General features: G+C 37.9%; 1 protein-coding gene across 5 annotated transcripts in view; it reads right to left on the minus strand.

The window, feature by feature from the left end:
• Positions 1-21,955, minus strand: part of BTAF1 (B-TFIID TATA-box binding protein associated factor 1) — a 129,587-nt gene that overhangs the window by 46,868 nt on the left and 60,764 nt on the right. For all 5 annotated transcript variants that reach the window (XM_020964076.2, XM_020964075.2, XM_020964074.2 and 2 more), the window contains exons 15-19: positions 15,085-15,189; positions 8,209-8,358; positions 6,575-6,717; positions 2,015-2,189; positions 552-755 (exon numbers count right to left, since the gene is read on the minus strand). In XM_020964076.2, coding sequence (XP_020819735.1) covers positions 552-755; positions 2,015-2,189; positions 6,575-6,717; positions 8,209-8,358; positions 15,085-15,189 — 777 coding nt within the window. The remainder of the gene's footprint in view (positions 1-551; positions 756-2,014; positions 2,190-6,574; positions 6,718-8,208; positions 8,359-15,084; positions 15,190-21,955) is intronic.

The raw sequence follows: 21,955 nt of genomic DNA on the forward strand, positions 1-21,955 counted from the left end.
CAAGGAGATAAAGATGTTATTTCATCCTTTATTCCAAAACCCAAGTAAAGGACCTAAAGTAATTTTATCTCCTAGGTCTTGGTCATGTAAAAAGGAAAATGGAGTAGAGACAGGAAGAATCTTTTTGTTTCCTTTATTTAAAATTTTGGTTTGATGAAGACTAGGTGGAATCAAATTAAGCAGAACAGATTGAGGTGAAACAATACATCTGAATGTACTCAGAATTTGGAAAAAAAATATAGGAAAGAAAAATATAATACCAGGGAAGGAGGACACAGTAACTATGACCTTTTCCCCCAATGACTTAGTTAAGGATGGAAATGAACATTCCTTCTTAAGCTACAGCTTTTAAGATATTAAGAATAAGCAATGAACTAATTTTAAAAAAGAGGATGCTATCTGACTAAAAATGGTCTTGTCACAAAATATGCTGCGCCCCCAAAATAAGCCGCTGAATTAATTTGCTTTTAAGGTAAATATAGCTTGAATAGTTGCTGATATTTTTTGTTTCATGTCATATCATTAAAGAATAGAAAATTCTATTAACTCACCAGTTCATTAGCTTGATCTATGGTAAACACACTGTAATTCACTCTGCTATTAACTTCAATATGTGCATCAGCTAATGATGTAATAAGCTGTTTACATTCATTCTGCATTCGTGTGAATGGAACAGCAATCTCATCATAATACAAATGTTCTGACAGGATACCAAGTAAACGTGGCTGCACAGCTAAGGCAACAGCTTTACATTCCTAAAATAAAATCGCATGTAAGCAGATTCAAATATGAGTACTGCATTACAGAAATACAGATATCACAAATTTTATTCCCCTCTCCCCAAAAGAAAACCTTCCTAAATTCTAGAACAGTCAAGATAAATGACTGTTTTATTGGCATCTGAAAAGACTCTGGAATGGAAGTTATAAATTACTTTTAAAAAAAGAACACTTCTCTTAAGTGTCTACAAATTTTTTTAATAGGGAGAAAAATATGGTTTCAGCTTACTTCCAGGTACAGTACATATTTAAAACTAAATAACTGTAGAAAGAAACCAGTCTTCAAATTTAACTGCACCTTTCTTCTCTCTGTGTTTCAGCCAGAGCTGAGGCGGTCTCCTTGGGGATCATCAGATTAGGCACAATATAGGTACCAAGAAGATGCCCAGACCCTCATACAAGTGTCCAGATGCCAAAATCAACACTTGCTGCTCAATGTGAGAAAGGCTAAGACACAACCCCAGCTGCTTTTCTCGCACACTCTCTACATCTTAAATAAAAAAAGGAGGGGGGAGCCTTGATTCTCCATAGAAGCTAAGCTGGAGCCTGGGCCGCTGCAGAGCAGGATGCTCTTTTTAGGGTCAGCTCTGACAAACAAGTGAAAGAGAGTAGTATATGACTCACATAGCTAGTGCTAAATATTTAACTTCTCAAATACAGTTAAAGGAATAAGCAAAACTAGCAGGTACCACTTTTGAAATGTAAATGCAACAAAATTATCACATCTTTGATGTTTTAGAGTTACCGCTGAAATGGTTGGAAAGAATGCTTGAAAATATGAGCACCTGGAATCAGAAGGAGAAATTTTCTCTTTGTGACCAAAAGATCACCCTAATAGGTTACATGTATACCCACAAATCATTTTTAAGGTTTTAAATGTACCTGAGAGGGACATGAAAGAATTATCAACAGCAATAAGACTAAGTTAAACTTAAGGGTTTTTTAAAGGGGTTATTTCATGATAATCTGAAGGATGCAATGCTGAAGTTGAATATGGATATGAATGGATTACTTAACTGAAGGACTGGGGGCCCTGTGAAGAGAAAATTTAGGACTGAGGCAGTCATTTGGGGAGAAACAGAAGTTTAATATAATCTAGTATGCACCTCTGGTAGATTCCATATACAAACAGTAGACAGAACCACACAAAAATATCATTTTTTTTCTATTGTAAAAGACAGTGTAAGTTTAATTGAAACTGGTTACTTCAACTCAAAGACAGAGCAAGATCTTACCTTCTGTAAAGCAGCCCATTCACAGATTACTAAAGAAACACTAATCCTCTGCAAAGCAGATTTTGAGTTCAGGTGGAAAAGTAGCAACTGACCAAGAGACTCAGCTGGTTTAATGTCTTGAGAAGCTACATTTACACTTGGATCACAAATATTGCAACAAAGTGCTCCTAACAACCTTGGGGAAGAAAAAAAAAATTAACACAATATTTACTCAGAAAATACATTGCCTTCAGTGTATCTAGATTTTCCCTAAAGGCTAGTATGACTGAAAGCATACCAAAGTAGAAGTCAGAAGACACAACTCTACCAACTGTTCTCTGTGTCCTTAAACAGGTCACCAATTTTCTGAATTTCAGTCTGTCAGTCAACTAAGCCTCTATTAATCGCCTACTATATGTCAGGCACTGTGCTCAGCACTGAGAATACAAGGAAAGGGGAAAAATGGGGCAGCTTGGTGGCGCAGTGGATAGAGTACTGGCCCTGGAGTTGAGGACCTGAGTTCAAATCTGTCCTCAGACACTTGACACTTACTAGCTGTGTGACTCTTGGCAAGTCCCTTACTGCCTCACCAAAAATGCAAAAAAAATTTTTTTTAAATTAAAAAAAAGAAAAAGAAAGGGGAAAAGCAACTCCTGCTTTCAAGAAGCTCAGTCTAATGAGGGAGACAACACGCAAACAATGGTGAAAAAAACATGTAAACGATGGACAAACAAGCTCTATCCAGGATAAAGTGGAGATAATCAACAGAGGGAAAGCACTAGATGAAGAAAAGCTTCTTGTAGACAGTGAGATTTAGCTGAGACTTGAGGTAAGCCAGGAGGTGGAGATGAGAAGGGAGAGTGTCAGGTCTAGGGGACAGCCACTATAAATGCTTGGATATCGGGAGATGAGAATCTTGCTTACGGAACAGCAAGGAGGACAGTGTCAACAGATCACTGAATATGTGGATGGGAGTGTAAAGTGAAAAAAGGCTGGAAAGGTAGGAAGACACCAGGTTATGGAGTGCTTTACAAGTCACAAAGGAATTTATATTTGGTCCTAGAGGCAATAGCCCCCAGAGCTAACTGAAAAAGATAGATGACACAGTCAGACTTCCACTTTGTCAAATCATTTTGGCTGCTAAATAGAAGGTAGACTGGAGTGGGATGAGACTTTGAGGTTGGGAGACCCATCAGAAGGCTAGTGCAGCAGTCCACGTGTGTAATGGTAAGAGCCTGTCCCAGGTGGGTGTGATAGAGAAGAGAAGAGGTCATATATGAGGTAGAAATTATAAGATGTGGTATCTGTTTGGATATGGCAAGATGAGGTGAAGACAGAGTAAAGAGTTGAGAATGACACCTAGTTTTTGAGCCTGGATGACTAAGAGAATACTGGTGTCCTTTACAATAAAAGGGAAGTTAGGAAAAGGGGTAGGTTTAGGTAGAAAGATAAAAAGTTCTGTTTTGGACATACTGGTTTAAGATGTCCACAAGTTTCCTCAAATGAGGTCTTAGGAGGAAAGACAGTGGGGGCGGAGCCAAGATGGCAGAGTGAAAGCAGTGACTTGCTAGAGCTCTCCCCCAAACCCCTCCAAATACTCATAAAAAATGGCTCTAAACAAATTCTGAAGCAGCAGAACCCACAAAAAGACAGAGTGAAACAAATTTCCAGACCAAGACAACCTGGATGATTGATCAGAAAGGTGTATCACGCCAGGCTGGAGCGCAGCACTGCATGGGCGCGCAGGCCACAGCGAACCTGAAGCAGGCTACAGGACTGAATCATGGGCAGCTGTGGAGGTTTCCAGACTCCTCAATCCACAAATACCAAAGACGACTTAGAAGGTCAGTGGAAAAGTCTGTTTCTGTCAGTGCTGAGAGAGGAAGGCGGGGTTTCAGCTCCATTCCCCAACAGCGTGGCCCTGGAGGGGGCAGCTGCTTCCTGAGCTTCCAGCCCACAGACTGAGGGGGAATCCAGTGGCTGATCAGAGAGGGACTGCAGGGATCTCCTTGCCAGTGCTGAGGCAGGAATCTCTTGCTTTGCCTGTGTTTGGATCTGGGTCACAGTTCTGGGTGGCGGTGCTGGGCTGAGGAGGAGCACTGGCATGGAGGAGCTTGTAGTGGCTGTGAAGAGGAGCCCCTCCTCACAGTTACAGGACAAAAGGAGTACTTGTGGTCACAGGCCAGGAAAGGAGTAAACACCTCGCCCCTTATCATACCACCTTGAAGAACTGAAAATTTATAGGTCCCTACAAGATCTCTGAAAACAGCTATACAAACCCCTGAAGCTTGGGACAGTACACTCTCCACATTGGAAGCAGACTCTTACCTTAACAAAGAGTTTAAAACTCAAGTAATTAGCCGGGATCATGAGCAAGCAGCGCAAAAAGAGTCAGACCTACTTTGGTGAAAAAGAAGATCAAAATATACAACCAGAAGAAGACAACAAAGTCAAAGCTCCTACATCCAAAGCCTCCAAGAAAAATATGAATCAGTCTCAGGCCTTGGAAGAGCTCAAAAGGGATTTTGAGAAGCAAGTAAGGGAAGTAGAGGAAAAACTGGGAAGAGAAATGAGTGATACAAGAAAATCACGAAAAACAAGTCAACAGCTTGCTAAAGGAGACCCAAAAAAATACTGAAGAAAATAACACCTTAAAAAATAGCCTAACCCAAATGGAAAAGAGGTCCAAAAAAGCCTAACCCAATGGAAAAAGATCTAAAAAGAAAAATTGGCCAAATGGAAAAGGAAGTCCAAAAGATTACTGAAGAAAATACTTCCTTAAAAATTAGGATACAGCAACTGGAAGCTAGTGACTTTATGAGAAATCAAGGCACTGTAAAACAAATCCAAAAGAATGAAAAATTAGAAAATAATGTGAAATATCTCATGGAAAAACAACTGACCTGGAAAATAGATCCAGGAGAAGAATTTAAAAATTATTGGACTGTCTGAAAGCCATGATCAAAAAAAGAGCCTAGACATCATCTTTCAAGAAATTATCAAGGAAAACTGTCCTGATATATTAGAACCAGAAGGCAAAATAGAAATTGAAAGAATCCACAGATCTCCTCCTGAAAGAGATCCCCAAAGGAAAACTCCTAGGAATAAATAGCCAAATTCCAGAGTTCCCAGGTCAAGGAGAAAATATTACAAGCTGCCAGAAGGAAACAATTCAAGCACTGTGGAAACACAATCAGGATAACAAAAGATTTAGCAGCTTCTACATGAAAGGACCACAGGGCATGGAATATAATATTCCAGAGGGCAAAGGAGATAGGATTACAACCAAGAATCACCTACCCAGCAAAACTGAGTATAATCCTTCAGGGGAAAAAAATGGTCATTCAGTGAAACAGAGGACTTTCAAGTATTCTTGATGAAAAGACCAGAGCTGAATAGAAAATCTGACGTTCAAATACAGGACTCAAGTGGAACATGAAGAGGTAAACAGGAAAGAGAAATCATAAGAGACTTATTAAGATTGAACTGTTTACATTCCTGCATGGAAAGACGATATTTATAACTCATGAGACCTTTGTCAGTATTAGGGTACTTGAAGGAAAAAAATTACATGTATGTATAGATAGATAGATAGACAGGAGGGCACAGGGTGTGTTGAGGATTAAGGGTCATATCTGGAGAATAAAATTAAGGGATGAGAGAGGATGATACTCAGAGAACAAGGAAGGGAGAGGTAGAATGGGGTAAATTATCTCACAAAAAAAAAAACAAAACAGAAAAGTCTCTTACAGTGGAGGGGAAGCAGGGGAAGGTGAGAGGGAATGAGTGAATCTTATTCTCATAGGATTTGGTTTAAGGAGGGAATAACATACACATTCAATTGGGTATGGAAATCTGTCTTACCCTACAGGAAAATAGGGGGAGAAGGGGACAAGAGAGCAGGGGGATGATAGAGAGGAGGGCAGATTAGGAAAGGAGGTAATAAGAAGGAAATACTTCTGAGGAGGGACAGGGTCAAAAGAAAGAATAGAATAAATGGGAGGGCAGGATAGGATTAAGGGAAATAGAGTTAGTTTTTCACAACAGGTCTACTATGGAAGTGTTTTGCATAACTGCACATGTATAACCTATATTGAGTTGTTTGCCTTTTCAATGAGGGTGGGTGGGGAGGGAGGAAGAGAAAAAATTTGAAACCTAAAGTTTTAAAAACATTATGTTTTTAAAAAAAAAATGTTTTCACATGCTACCCGGGAAATAAGAAATATAGGAGATGGGGCATAGAAGTCTATCCTGCCCTACAGGAAAATAGAAGGGGAAGGGGATAAGAGAAGGGGAAAGAGACAGAGGAGAGGACAGACTAGGGGAAGGGATATTCAGAATGCATGCCATCTTGGGGTGAGGGGAGGGGGGAGATGGGGCGAAAATTTGGAACTCAAAAACTTGTGCAAGTGAATGTTGAAAACTAAAAATAAATAAATTTATATTAAAAAAAAAGAGGCCTTAGGAAACTTGAATTGCTACACAAAAATAAGGTGGTATTAATTCCTAAAAAAAGATACTGACCATTTTAAAACCTCAATGTCAATTTAAAAATATAGTTATTCCTCACTATATACTTACTTGGCTGCCATCACTCTGGCCCGCATAACAACAAAATCTCTCATTGCAGGGTCTTCCATAATGCTATCTGCACCTGCAATATATTCTTGCAGCACTTCTTTACTTTGGTTTTGACTCTGGCGCATTTTACCACCTGTTTTTTCCTGAGGAAATAAAAAGTACAAACAATAAAATGTAGGGATTGGCAGCTCTCACAAAATCAAAGAATTGTGGAGTTGTAACAGTTCTGAGAAACCAGCTAGTCATAACTTGAGAAAGCATCTTTACTCTAATAGACCTAGCCAGTGCTCATGTTGCCTTTGCTTAATTATCTGCCAAAGTGATCTCCTACACCTTGGGGCAGTTCTAAATGTTAAGTCTTAGGGGGCAGCTAGATGGCGCAGTGGATAGAGCACCAACCCTGGATTCAGGAGGACCTGAGTTCAAATCTGACCTCAGACACATAACACTTACTAGCTGTGTGACCCTGGGCAAGTCACTTAACCCCATTGCCTAGCCGAAAAACAAACAAAAAAAAATGTTAAGTCTTTCTTTACACCAAGCTTCAATTTCTCTCATTGTACCTTCCACCCACTGCTCCTATTTCTTGCCCCTTGGTAACAAATAAAACCAGTGTCCTTTGCAGGAAGCCCCATCCCATAAGTCTTTGTATCCTCCTCAGCCCCTAACAGACCCTGGTGAAGATCTGGCTTGCAGAAATGCATTAAAAGCTAATGTCCCCCTTCCAGGCATTAGCCCTTAAAATACCTGAAGATAGCTACCATCTCTACTCTGAGTCTTTTCTTTTCTAGATTTTGAGTTCTTAATTTGAAAGGCCTTTCACCAGCCTGGCTGCCCTCCTCTGGACATTCCCCAGCTCATCAAGTACTTTCTTCAATGTGATTCCCAGAACAAACACAACATTCCCAATGCTGTCAGAACTGGACCAAGTACAGTGGGAATGCAGGCTGAGAAGACAACAGATTTTTTGGTGGCCCTACCATCCTGCTGATTCCTATCGAATTTTCAGGCCACTAAAAACACCCAGATCTTTTTCAGACAAAATGCTATCTAATCATGCCTCTAACATCTTGTATATTTTGAACATAAATGTAAGATTTTATATTTATTCATAATAAAATTTCTTATTAGCTCTGGTCCAGTGTTCTAGCTTGCCAAGATCTTTTTGAATCCTAACATTCTCATTCAGTTTCTTAGCTATTCTTCCTAGCTTTGTGCCACCTGTGAATTTGATAAAAGATACCATTTACACATTTATCCAAGTCAGTAATAAAGATGTTAAACAGAATGGAATCAAACAGATCCCTGGGGCAATCCACTGGAGACCTTCTTTCAAGGTAAAGTTGAATCATTAAGTAATTACTCTTTGAGTCAGACCATTCAACCACTTTCAAAGCCATCAAACTGTACAGTGTCTTCTGGTTTACAATGTTCTATTTTGTCCTCCATAAAAACAGTATGAAATACTTTATCAAATATTTTGTTAAAATTTAATATAAACTATTTTTTTGCATGCATTCTCCTTAGATCTACATAAGAGAAATCACTCCTAATAAGATATTCAGTGTTAACATAATTAGGAAAAATGTTAAATACAAGATTAAATGGATATTTTTAGGTGATCTCACTCTTACCTTAGATCTGGATTTTACCTCCAGCAGCATATTTAAATCAATAGGCAAATGAGAAGGCTGCATCATTAAACAAAGCCAGGCACCCATCCATGGGCAAGCTGCTGCAACAACATATTGCACTGAAGCTTTGCTTAACAGTTCCATCCATACCTAAAGAGTGAAATAGGGGGAAAAATTTGCAAATGAAATGCAACAATTAAGGACCAAACTTTCAACGCTTATCCTTGGGACTATGTGGGGGGGGGGGGGAAGGAAGGGAAGTATTTAAAATTTAACAGAGAGGCATAATTTAAAAATCCTAATTTTTAAAATGCAAAACTACTTGCATAGTGAACAAACGAACAAATAAATAAATAAATAGGTGAAAAGAGCAAAGAACTTCAACACTGTGCAGTAAGAGTCTTAGACTTAGAATCAGAGGATGTGGGTTCAAATGGCAGCAAATCATTTCACTTCTCTGGCTCTATTTCCTCATCTATAAAATTTAAGGGTTTGGAAACTTCTAAATTTCTGATTTTATGATCTTCTCCCCAGTATGACTTCATGTAAATATTTAGGAAAAAACATGACCATCTAAGTAACTTAAGTGCAAAAATATTACATATTCAGCTGTGAAAAATTTTTTGCATATAAAACAAAATTTGGTGCTACAGTACTTCTATTTTAAAGACTTAATTATCAAGACATATTCTAGTTGGTTTTTCTGTTAAATTTTGGTGTTACAATATTCTATTATAAATGGCTAAAGCATAAATCTCTAACTCATCTCATGCACTCAGGCATCATCTTTGTAGCCTAAAATTATTAAGTCCACAAGACATTTCTTGGGTCAGAACTGAGTAAGAAAAACAACACCAGTGTTATAAAGCTTATGCTAGCATGTTATATCCATAGAACTGATTCTGGAGTCGTGACCTGGACATTGCTTGTAAATGCTACCCAATAATTTACTTTGTTCTTTCTCTGAAAGGCACTAATATGTATTATATGGTACTTAAAAGAGGTGGAAGAATGACAATTCAAACCCTGAGTTGTCAGAAGGGATGAAAATGCATTTATGAGCAAGGAAATTAAATTAAAACAAATTTGTTCAATTCCTATGATGTGCGGTATGTAGTGCTAGGTTTAATTCAGTTTTAGTCTTCATGCAATTTATAGTCTAATATGGCATACAGAAATAACAGTAACAAATGATATGTGGTAAATGCATGAGAGGGTAAATAAAATGTTAACAAAGGTCCAAGGAGGGAAAGATCAAAACTAATGAGGTGGGATTTGGATAGGTTTCACAGAAAAAGAGGTTAACTGAGTTGGACTTTGAAGGAAGAATAAGAATTCAAAATATGCATTTGTCCATTCACGTATGTGTGTATTGTTATGGAGAGAATGCTAAGTTAGAGAAAAAGTGGGGAAAAGGCCTGGAGGTGGAAAACTTATATTATGGAAGTGGGAGAAGCAGAGAGAATATAAGGGAATTTGGCTAGTGTCCAAAATATGTTGAGAAGTATGTATGATATTACAAAAGGCTAGAAAGAGAAGGTGGAAGAACTACCCAGCTGGGCTAATCTTACTAAACCATTGCAAGGCCTTAAGCAGAGAAGTAATATGACCAGATTGCAATAAGGACACAGACAGATAATGTCAGAAGGAAGAGTAGGTGTTAGGGGAACAATAATAAACTCAGTTTAAACTGAGTGCCTCTCATGTGAGGTGGCAACAGACATGTGGGCAGACCACCTGGCAAAGAACCTGGCAGATAAGCTTTCATAAATGCTGTTGGACTGACTGTTAGGGGTAAACTGTCTTACAGAAGCCACGGCTAGAGGGACAGATTTAGAGGTCATCCACGTAGTGGTAATAGTTGAAGTCACAGGAGCAAATGATAGCTCACCTTCAAGTTTATGGAAAATGTAAAGAAATTTATGATTTTCATATTAATCAATATGACATGTACAATGAATATACTAATAATTTAGATTTTTCAGAACTACCATTTCATTAGCAGTTTGTGGCTTGGGAGTCAGAGACTTACAGTGCAGCTTATAGTTACAAATAACTGACATTCCTGCACTTGTAGTGGCTTGTGTACCTTAAGTGAAGCCAATCAAAGACTGTAAAACCTGTTCTTGCCACAGAACTCTGATTCTGGGCTGCACCAAGTGATCACAACCCCCCAAGATTTGAGAATTGTTCCCCTAGAACTCAACAACACCTGTATTGTCCTACATTAGTGGGCTTGCCATGAGAAACCACCCAAGCCCTACAAATGATTGTGTTATAATCCACCTCCTCCTCCCCTCCCCACTTGTGATTTATGTATATAATCTTTGCCTTTACTGCAGCAAGATGAGCTCTCCTTCTCAGGACAACTTCAGGTTTGTAGACCACGTTAATTAACTAAACTGCTACTTGATTCGGGACACACCTGTCTCTGGCCTGCTCAGTTTCATCTCTGGCCACATTCCCAGGTTAGAGACTGGTCCAGTCCTGAATGCATTTAAAATTCTGTTAACATTAATTGATGGCAGCAGCTCCACGAGAAGACTTGGGCTCTCCAGTACTTGGGGGAACAGACCAGGTGTCACTGGAGCTTTCCCTAGAGCCCAACCCAGCCTTACCTGGCAAGTTCAACACTCCAACTCCTACTCCATCATCAGGCCCAGACTCTGATTGAGCTCACCTTTCATTTTCAGGAATATTCCAGGGCCCCTCTTTCTTTCTTTTTGTCTTTTATTTTGGAGGCAACAGGGGTTAAGTGACTTGCCCAGGGTCACACAGCTGAGGCTGCATTTGACCTCAGGTCCTCCTGACTCCAGGGCTGGTGCTCTATCGACTGCTAGCTGCTCCCATCCTTTTTTTCCCCTGGGTAATTAATTGTTTCACTAATCATGCTAACCCTAGTTGATAAAAGGGGTCAACGACATTCAGGAATGCCAAAGACCAGGGGCCCTCTTTCTTGACCCAGTTTGTCCCAGGATCATACTACGGCTTTTTTCTTCTTTGCATATGGGTTAATTGCCTTAATTGTGTGCCCTTGGGTTCTTTTTGCACAAGTCTGGTAAATCTGTAAATTGTGTTTGATAATCACTTGACTTCTGGAACCACTGAAATTAGTATTTTAATTGCACACTTTGACTGTGTAGCAGAATGCTTACTTTTGCAATTCAAGTGGATTGCTAGCAAAGTGTGTATGATTTGTATTTGTGCATTTGTATATTGTGTGCTATTACTGCTATTTGTGTACTATTTGCTATTATTAGTTAAGTGGTGCTATCATCTTTGAGTGTTCACCTTTAAAATGGGACAGAGATGTGGTAAGAGCAAAGGGGAGGTTGCAGCAGTTCCTGTCAACTTGCTTTCAGAATGAACATGTGCCTTTCAAACATGTAAGAAATATGGCCTTAAAGGAAAAAAAAACCACAGGGCAGCTACGTGACACAGTGGATAGAGCACCGGCCCTGGAGTCAGGACGACCTGAGTTCAAATCCAGTCTCAGACCAGACACTTGACATTGACACTTACTAGCTGTGTGACCCTGGGAAAGCCACTTAACCCCAAATGCCCCGCCCAAAAAACAAAAACAAGAAATATGGCCTTGACTGTCCCTCATATTGGCAGGACTAGGTGGACTTGACTAGTGATGACCCCAAATTCTGCTAGCCCCATTGAGGTAGCTTTGATATGACCAAATTTGAGTACTTAAGGCAGAAACTGATGAATGAGGAAACTCTGCTTCTTGAATGGGACAGCCATAATAAATGGTACTCAGAAGCACGGGAAAGAGAGCATAGGTCTGAATTAAAACCAATGAAAGAAAGGATTAAATCATTTGAAAACTTCTCAACAACCCACAACTACCTAAACTATGCCCACCTTTACCAAAAGACTCCACCAGCTCCCCAGCTTCTATGCTCCCTTTCAAAGTGCAAGCCAAAATCATGTGGGAAAATCCCCGAGGATAGTGGCTTGATCAAAACCTATGTTTCAAGCTCTGGCAGTGTGGAGAATTCCAGGCTATTGCCAAAGAGTATTCCCAGGGAGGATCCCATAGGCTTTGCTGAGCAGTTCTGATTCACCTTGCATTCATACAGACCCAGATCTGGATCTGGATCAACTCATGGTTGCCCTGGTTGGGAAAGGGGAGGCTAAGAGTTGGTAAGTCAGTTGGGAAGAACCAGAGGAGGATCTTAAGATAGACTGGAACTTAGAAGACTGAGTTAAAGAGCATTACCAACTCACCCAAATTATAGGTGAAAAGTTCCAGTAAGAAAATCCACTCAAGAGCTGTGAATTGATCCAATCATTCTGGAGAGCAATTTGAAACTATGCCCAAAGGGCTATAAAAATGTGCATATCCTTTGACCCAGCAATAGTACCTCTAGGGCTATATCCCAAAGAGATCATACAAATGGGAAAAGGACCCATACGTACAAAAATATTTATAGCATCTCTTTTTGTGGTGGCAAAGAATTGGAAATTGAGGATCAACCGGGGAATGGCTGAACAAGCTGTGGTATATGAATGTAATGGAATATTATTGTGCTATAAGAAATGATGAGCAAGCAGACTTTAGAAAAACCTGGAAAGACTTGTATGGACTGATGCTGAGTGAAATGAGCACAACAAGGAGAACATTGTACATAGTAATAGCCACATTGTGTGATGACTAACTTTGACAGACTCAGCTCTTCTCAGAATGATCTAAGACATCTCCAAAAGTCTCATGATGGAAAGTGCTATCCATATCCAGAGAAAGAACCATGGAGTTTGAATGCAGATTGAAGCATACTATTTGCTCTTTTTTTCCCTTCTGTTTTGTTTCTTCTTTTTTGTAGTTCCTCCTATTAGTTCTAATTCTTCTTTACAACATGACTAATGTGAAAATATGCTTAATAGGAATGTATGTTGTAGAGCCTATATCAGATTGCATGTCATCTTGGGAAGGAAGGTGGGGAGGGAGGGGGAGAAAATTTAAAACTCAAAAGCTTATGGGAGTGAATGTTGAAAATTAAAAATAAATTAATAAAAAAAAAAAGAAAAAAGAAAAAAATCCACTTAAATTCCTACAAATGTGTACATGTGCAAACACTCCACCCTACTCAAAAGCTCTAAAAAGGAAATTGGAAAAGCAAAACCCCTATAGAGAAGATATTCCTTATTCTTAGCCCCCAGATGAAAAAGGGGTGTACACATACACACACACACACTAAAAATATGCCTGTAATATTTCATACACTATCAGATATGGCCAATGGGTTGGTTAGTTTTGCTGAATTCTCCCTTTTTCCTTCTTTCATTTCTTTTAATCTTTGTTATACAGGATTGGCTTTCTGAGTGGGCAGAAATATATTCAGAAATAACTGTGATGTTAAAAAAAAAGGGAGGGTTTCAATAAAAATAAGGTAATTTTTGAAAAATCTGTAAAGCTTTCACTTGTTTGGTAACGTTTCTGACAAATCCTACCCAAACCAAGAAGTATTGCCAAGGTCATGCAGGCCTAGGTTCTATGTAAAGAGATAATCCCCACAAGCAAAGCCATGACCAATCATAAGATAAGAAAAATTACCACCACACACACTCACCATGACACACACACACACACACACACACACACACACACACACACAAATTCAAAGCAGAGACTGAAGCTCAAGTAACAAAAATAGCACCCCCCAAATGGAAGTCCAAAAAGGGCAGAGAATGAAAATTAGATCACACAGTGTCTATCCCATCAATGCTTCATGTGACAAGTAGAGAGTCTAGAGATGTGCCCACTTAGAGAAAAAAGCTTCGGGGGACCAAATACAGTCATTTCTAATTCTCATTAGAATCAAAGAAAAACGAAAAGTGTATCTTTGTCATTGTTAAAAGCAAGTGAAACTAAGTTCATGTAAGTGGGTATATTGTATTATCCCTACTAAGGGGAAAAGATCACCTCACCAGCAATTCTGTAAGTAGTGTTAATCACTCTGATCACTTTGTCAGAGCTGGGCATAATACTTCTCCACTGCCCAGATACTATGAGCCAGGTTTTCACCACACCAAAACAACTCTTTTAGATATTTAATAAAGAGTCCAATCTAAACTTTAGAGTCAATTTGTTATAGCAGAACAAGAATCACTTATTTACTAAATTATAGGTTTTTACAAGACAAAGGGGAAAAAAATCAGTTCTGCTGATGTAGAGCATTAGATATTAGCATATTGTCAACAGAGTATATAAAATATATGTATGCATGTGAGTATGGATATAAAATGGGTGATGGGGAAGATCAGAAGGGAATTAAGCAAATGTTTTCAAGCACTAGTAGAAACTCAACAGCTTGCTTTTCAGTCCAAAGGTGGAAGAGCAGTTTATTTTATTTGCTATGCTCAGAGAACGAAACACAAATGTTCCTGTACTAGTTCATAACATGGTATTCAAAGGACAGATTTCATCACTAGACTAAGAGTCAAAAGACCAGGGTTCTGACCCTACTGCACCACTGTGGGGTCTTGAGTAAGTCACAACCACTGGGAAATTTAATTTCTAACCGTCAAGTGGATGGCCAGTATCTGTTAAGTGATTATTTGAGAATCAAATCAGACATTAAATGTGAAAGCGCTCTGGGGAAAAAGACTCTCCAAATATAAGGGACGATGATAAAGACGATGATGACAGTATTCATGGTGATAGAAATAAAGATGTTGAAGCCCTTTTTACCATCAGCTTGCAGACCTGTGAAGCAGCCTAACTATTGTGACTGTGAGGTGCCTGAACACATCTTATGTTTTCGAACATGTTAAAAAAAAATCTGTAACAATATAACAATTTTGAAAGCTTAAGTTTGAAAAATAAAGACCAAGAAAAGAAACGTAAAATTATTCATTAAATACCTTGTGAATAAGGTCCAAAATTTCTTGGCTGCTTTCCAAAATACAAAATTGAAAAATGTGTCGCAGCATATCCTGTAGGATGGGTGTTAACCAGGATGAAGAGCTCTGAAAACAAAGAATTAAAGTTTTAGCATAAATGTTTATTTATTTAAACTTTTTCTAGTGTGGTGAACTTCGTGAAGGATGAAATTTATTAGTGGTAAATAAAGTGTGTGCAGATGATTACAGACACATATATTTATAACTATGAAAGGGAATTTTACCAGTCACTTAAGAGAAATTAGCTTACTATGCAAGGTTAAACAGCTTCATTTAACAGGCTCCATTAAGTACAAAATGAATTTGACATGAGGATATATATCACATCACAACAAGGCATGTGTTATATTAATTCTGGTCAGGTGATAATACAGGATGAATAATTCATAATGGTCAAGGAAAAGCCACATAAATGACAGTTACTAAAGAAAAGATTTCAGAGAACAATGACTTGGGATTCTGCCTCAATCCAACATGTAAGGCAAAACAATACCTTCTCAGAAGGCACAAGTCACAAAGCCAGGACCTCTTTAGTGAAAAATAGAAATAGCATAGGCTTTAGCTAGAAGGCATTAAAGCCTTTCAACTATGAGAGTAGGAAAGCTGAACAATGATCATCTTCTTAGCAGACAACTCAAGCATCAAGCTCGTAAAATCAACACCAACTTCTTCCTTCTGAACAAAAAGGAAGATAAGATGGAGGAAAAACGAGGTCTACGCAATTTCTATCATTCTCACTGGGAATCCGACTCTAACAAACAGAGTGGACTTTCAGAGGACAATAAGCTATACATACCCAGCAGTGATACACTAAATGAATTAAAAGACAATATCCTATCTAGAAGATGAGTTATCTGCCCAAGAAGTGCTTCCGGTACCATCACAGCAGTTCTCTCAATCAAGTCCTTAAGTGAGTACCTACTAATTGCCTTCCACTGTTGGAGTAACAGACAGCATGTCATCCACTGCTTGTTCAGATCAAATCAAAGGACACCTAAAAAACATTTTTTTAAAGCAAAAACTATGGTATCTAAAACTGCTGAAATATTTGAAAACATAAACAGAAATTCCAGCAAACCAGAGGCTTCTGGGTAATATAAATTACATGAAAATGATCTGGGACTTCCATTTCTAAAGCAAAATAGTTTTTCTCTTCAGTCCCTGGAAAGAGAAATACTTCTTTGGTAACCTGGCTGTCTGAGCTTTAACTTGCTCAAATTCATGAACACCCTTATCTAAAAATAAATAACTAAATAATAAAATAAAAAGAGACAAAGTGAAAGATATGGAAAAAATTTTGTCTCTTTCTTCCCACCAAGGAGCAAAACAGAACTTAAAAGATTTCAACAAAAGAAATATGTAGGCAAATAATTGAAGTATACTGTTTGATCGTAATTTCCTTAATAATAAACCTACAACCTCATGGTCAGCCCTATCTTCCCTTCCCTGACAGACACTGTTCAGCTCATTACTAAAAGAAAAGGTTTTCATATTGTAATCAATTAGCTATAGATGTGTATTTCTCATGACTAAATATAACATAGGGTATAGAAAAGAGGAAATAATAACAGTGGTACTCTGTATTACTCAGATCATATCTGGAACACTGTGCTCTGTTCTGGATGCCACATTTTAGTAGAAAATAATTAAATTCTAAATAGTTTTCTCTACAGTCCTCAAAAACAGAAATGCTTCTTTGGTAACCTCTCTGAGCTTCAATATTCTTCCAGTTTCTCAATTCTGGAATGTTGGTGTTATCCTTGAATCTCTCTCCTACCACATAGCAATCAATTGATAAATCTTGCCATTTCTATTTCTAGATCACACTACTCATATGACCTCTTCTCTTTATTCACACAGCTACCATCTTAATTCATGTCCTTATCAAGTCTCCCCTGGACTAAACTCCAACATATCTTCCACACAGCTGCCAAAGTGATTTTGCTTAAGCATAGATCTACTTCTCTACTCAATAAACTCTAGTGATTATATTTGGTAAAGGATTCAATACAAACTCATTCGTTTGGTTTTTAAAGCCCTTCACAACCTGACTTGAGCCTATTATTCCACTTTCTTTACTCTATGGTTCAGAGAAAAAGGCCTTCTCTTTGTTACTTACAAACCACGCTCCATCTTGTCTCTGTGCCTTTATACTGGCTCTCCGCATGCTGAGAATGCACTCCTACCTCAACCTTTATCTCAAACAATCCCTTTTCTTCCTTCAAGATGTAGGTCAAGAATCATTATCTATATGAAGCATTTCCTGATTCCATCAGTGGCTTTGAGTTTGTATCTAACTACTTTATATTCATTTTGCATACACACACACAGACACACACACACACACACACACACACACACACACACACACTACACACACGTTGCTGAGAAAAGGGATTATTTCTTTCTGGCATCCGTACCCCCAGGTAGACTAGCACAGTTTCTGGCATATAGTGAGTCCTTAATAAATGTTTGTTGACTGACTGGTAACAGTCAGTGTCAAGAAGATAAACAGGAAAGTAGAATTTAGAAAACCATACCATATGAAGAATACTGGAAAGAAATGAGGATTCCTAGTCTAGAAAAAAAGATTTTTGGGGGAAGAAGGGAGGAAGGAGGGCAAAGGAAAAGAACATGATCTAGGTCTTCCAAAAACTAAAAGGCTGCCACGTAACAGGGTGATTCATTTAATTATGTTTGGTTTAAAAAGGCAGAACTAGGGCATGGGTAGTAGTTAGAAGCAAGTTTTTATTTTTTGGTTCAATGTAAAAATGAACTTTCTAAAAGTGAGAGCTTCCCATAAAGAGAAAGGGTTGTCCTATGAAATGAGTTCCCCATCTGTGGAACTGCGGATTAATGTACAAGTTAGTAAATTAGACTAGATAAACTTCCTAGAGCTCTTACAATTCAGTTTCAATAAAATTTTAGGATTTCACAGAGCTCTTTTTCTTGCATTTTCTTCCTTAAACTTCTAAAGCATCACTTATTAATGGTTCTTTTAATGAATACCTTTTATTTAGAAAAACCAAATTAATGTCACTGGGAACTTACCTTGCAAGATTAGTTTATGCTAGTTAATATGAAATACGACAACCGCTTCAACTAGTGACAAAAAACTTGAATTGCAGATACAAAGTCCCCAGGGCCAAGACAAGTGGTATACATATAATCTTCCACGCAGAGTTTCATAAGTCATATATTAGAGTCAGATGGAAGAGATCATGGAAATGATTTAGTTCAGTCTACTAATTTTATAGACAAAGAAACATTAAAGCTGCCAGGAATTATCCAAAATCAATGAACAAGCATTTATTAAGCACCTACTATGTGCCAGGAACTATATTTTAAAAAAAAATGGGAGCAGCTAGGTGGCACAGTGAATAGAGCACTGGCCCTGGATTCAGAAGGACCTGAGTTCAAATCCGACCTCAGACACATAATACTTACTAGCTGTGTGACCCTGGGCAAGTTGCTTAACCCCATTGCCTAGTTACAAAAAAAAAAAAACTGGAATAGACCCCACCCTCATGGAATTCACAGTCTATCAAGGTAAAGAAATGGTCTCCCTAAATCCTCAAACCTCCACAGCCTAGGTACCTACACCAAGTAAATAAGTGAAATTTTCCTCCTCTATTTTTGTCCTAACGTGTACTCATTATACTGCAATGAATACTTCAAATGATGAGTTACCTGTCTTTCTCCCTTTGATAACTCTAAAAACCATTTATTACTGGTTCTGAAGTTCCTTTGCCAGGTATTAATCAATTTTGTGGGGTAGAGGGGAGGAGAAAAAGGCATTTTCCAGTTTACTTTTTTTATCTCACTTGGTACTCTTCTCTGTTTCTTAAAGATGACAAGAAATATGCTAACATTTTAAATATAAAAATTTCCAGCCAGGATTCCCTTCCTTTCCTGAAATGCATTGGGCTGATGAACAGAGCGAGGACCAATAGTTTCTCACCATGTTTCCTCCATCTGACCTATGGGCATTTGAAACACTGGTAAGCCAAAGGCCTTACTTCCATCCATAAGGTCAGTGTACACTTTAGTCTAGTATTTCAAAAACTAATGGGCTATGGTAAGAGATCAAAAAGGGTACCCTATTCCATTTCATTCTTGAATACAGGAAGCACCCACTTTTCAGCACTAAGCATTTTATTGCTCTGATTCTACACTGTTTAACAAATACTCAATATTTCACTTTCCATCCCCTCCATTCATTCCCCATATACTGCTCATAGAATTGAACATTTTTTAAACAGAAAAATATAACAATGAATACTCAGTAAGCTTCTGATGATTCACTTTTTGACATGGTTTTCAGGAGAGCATTTCCTTTTGTGGCCAGAGTAAAAATCTTAATTAGGCTCACTATTTAGTCTATATGATTAAAACATGCATGTTAATTCTCTTACATCATAAATTAAGCATGCTATGCATTCCAACACAACACCAGGTATATCTGCATGCTAACGAAAACTGAACATGCCCTTAAAAGGAAATGTCAATGCCCCGACCATGAAAAAGACTAAACGACTACGTGACAAATGAAGTGGAAAAACCTGGCCACGAAACTTGGGCATGACAGAGAATGGCAAACCAATGTCCAAGGCCACTTCTTTTTAGATCCAACTTTCAGTTTCTTTTCAAAATAGTTGGTTATCATCAACACTGGTCATTCATTTACTCATTCAACAAATGTATATTAATTATCTATTATGTGTTAGATTCTGGGAATACAAAGATGAAAAATGAGAGTATGCCTTCATCTAGAAGGGAGAAAAGATACATACAAAAGACTAACTCAGATTTGAAAATAAAGGCAAAGAAAAGGTTAAAGGTAAGAGAGACCACAGTAAGACAGTGGTGAAAAACCAGGGAAGGCTGCATAAAGGAGGCAGAATGTCTCGACTAGGTCTTGAATCAAACAAAGAACAATAAATGCTTAGTATGTACAAGGCACGATGTGAAGAACCAGGGATACAAAGAAAAAACCAAAACTGGTCCCTGCTTTCAAGGAGCTGACATTCTAATGGGAAGACAATAAATATAAGTAGGCATATGCTCAAAATATATATATATATATATATATATATATATATATATATATATAGAATAGATAAAATTTAATCTTAAAAAGAAAGATCACCTGTGAAAAGTCTTTAAGATCTTGCACTGAGTCTTGAAGGAAGCTGGGGAATCTAAGAGTTATAAGTGAAGAAGGAAAGCATTGTGTATGAAGAATATGGAAAAATGCTACAAAGATAGAAAGGTCAAGAAATTTAAGTTGCCAAACAGAGGAGTTTATATTGGACTACAGAGTTAACAGGGGAGCCACTGGAGTTTACTGATGGGAGGTTGGGGGGGGTAACAATAGGGAGGACAAAATATCACATAAAGATAATACTTTTAGAAAATCACTTTGGTAGTTATGTGGAAGATGGAATTGGGAGAGATTTGAGGTAAGGAATGTCAATGAGGAACTGAACTACAGTGGTAGCTTTATCAGTTGAGAAAAGATGTGGCAACTGATTGGACAAGAAAGTGTGAAAGTGAAGACTTGAAGATGACACTGATATTGAGTACCTGGGCAACTAGGCAGATGTTGGTATCCTCTAGAGTTAAAGGGAAGCTTGGAAGAGGGATATATTGTGTGGAGGGGGAAATGGGAGTAGGGAGAGAAAAATGAGTTCTGTTTTGGGCATGCTGAGTTTGATCTTCCAACAGGACATCCAGTTTAACATGTCCAAGAGCAGGTAGAGATGTGTAACTATAGCTCTGCAGAGAAACTTGGACTGGAATCATTTGCAGAGAGATGATAATTGAACCCATGGAAACTGATGAGATCAAGTGGAACAGTAAAGAGGGAGAAGAGAAGACTAAGACAGATCCTTGCGGACAACCACGGTTAATGGGCACAACCTGTATGAAGATACAGCAAAATAAACTGAGAAGGAAGTCAGATAGGTAGGAGGAGAACCAATATAAATTAGCAAATTTATTCATTTATATGAAAAAACACACAAAGTGCTTCACCATATAAGAACTAGCTATTATTGTTTTTGCAAAGTAGAAGCTGTACTTTGATTAGAGGCCATTTTGGATTTAATAAATATTTAAATTCCATGATCACCAAGAAGCCAACCAACTACCAAATTCATAAAGTAACATCCAGTTAAGTCATGGAAATTATATACAAAAAAATTATATACCAAGTATAATGGAAAAACAATTTAGAAATACTTCATTAATTTTATTATTGTTGTTCTCTTCTAGTACATCATGGTAAGAAACTATGAATGTTTACACACAAACACATTTGTATGACAAATGTCTCTTGTAGAATAAGGATACCTCATTGACAAAGCCAAAAGTAAAAAGAATGAGAAAATCAGAAGTATACAGAGAAATGATGAAGATGTTAAATCCCAAGTAGACCTAATTCATTAAATCATAGACAAACTAGGTTTGTCTAAATACAAGTCATTGTATTTATTTTACAACAATGGGAAAAGTGAGAGGTTAGAAATCTGAAATCATAGCAGAACCATGAGTTTCTGAGTGCTAGAGAATCAACTATAATAAAGAGTAAGACTCTGATTTTCAACATAATATTGGGAATACAGTGCCAAGGTCAAATGCCAAAAGATTTTTGTGAATTTACTTTACGAAAGAGCAAGAAAAAGTAGAGGCTTCTAAAATCAATGAATTTATACTCTACCATAGTAATAACACCTTACTTATCAAACTTCTGGAGAACCCAACTATCAATCAACCAACCAATTTATTAAATGCTTGCTTATGTGCCAGGCACCTCCTTGAATATCATCAA

The sequence above is a fragment of the Phascolarctos cinereus genome, unplaced genomic scaffold, assembly GCF_003287225.1.
Source record: "Phascolarctos cinereus isolate Bilbo 61053 unplaced genomic scaffold, phaCin_HiC Scaffold_3;HRSCAF=262, whole genome shotgun sequence".
Lineage (NCBI taxonomy): Eukaryota > Metazoa > Chordata > Mammalia > Diprotodontia > Phascolarctidae > Phascolarctos > Phascolarctos cinereus.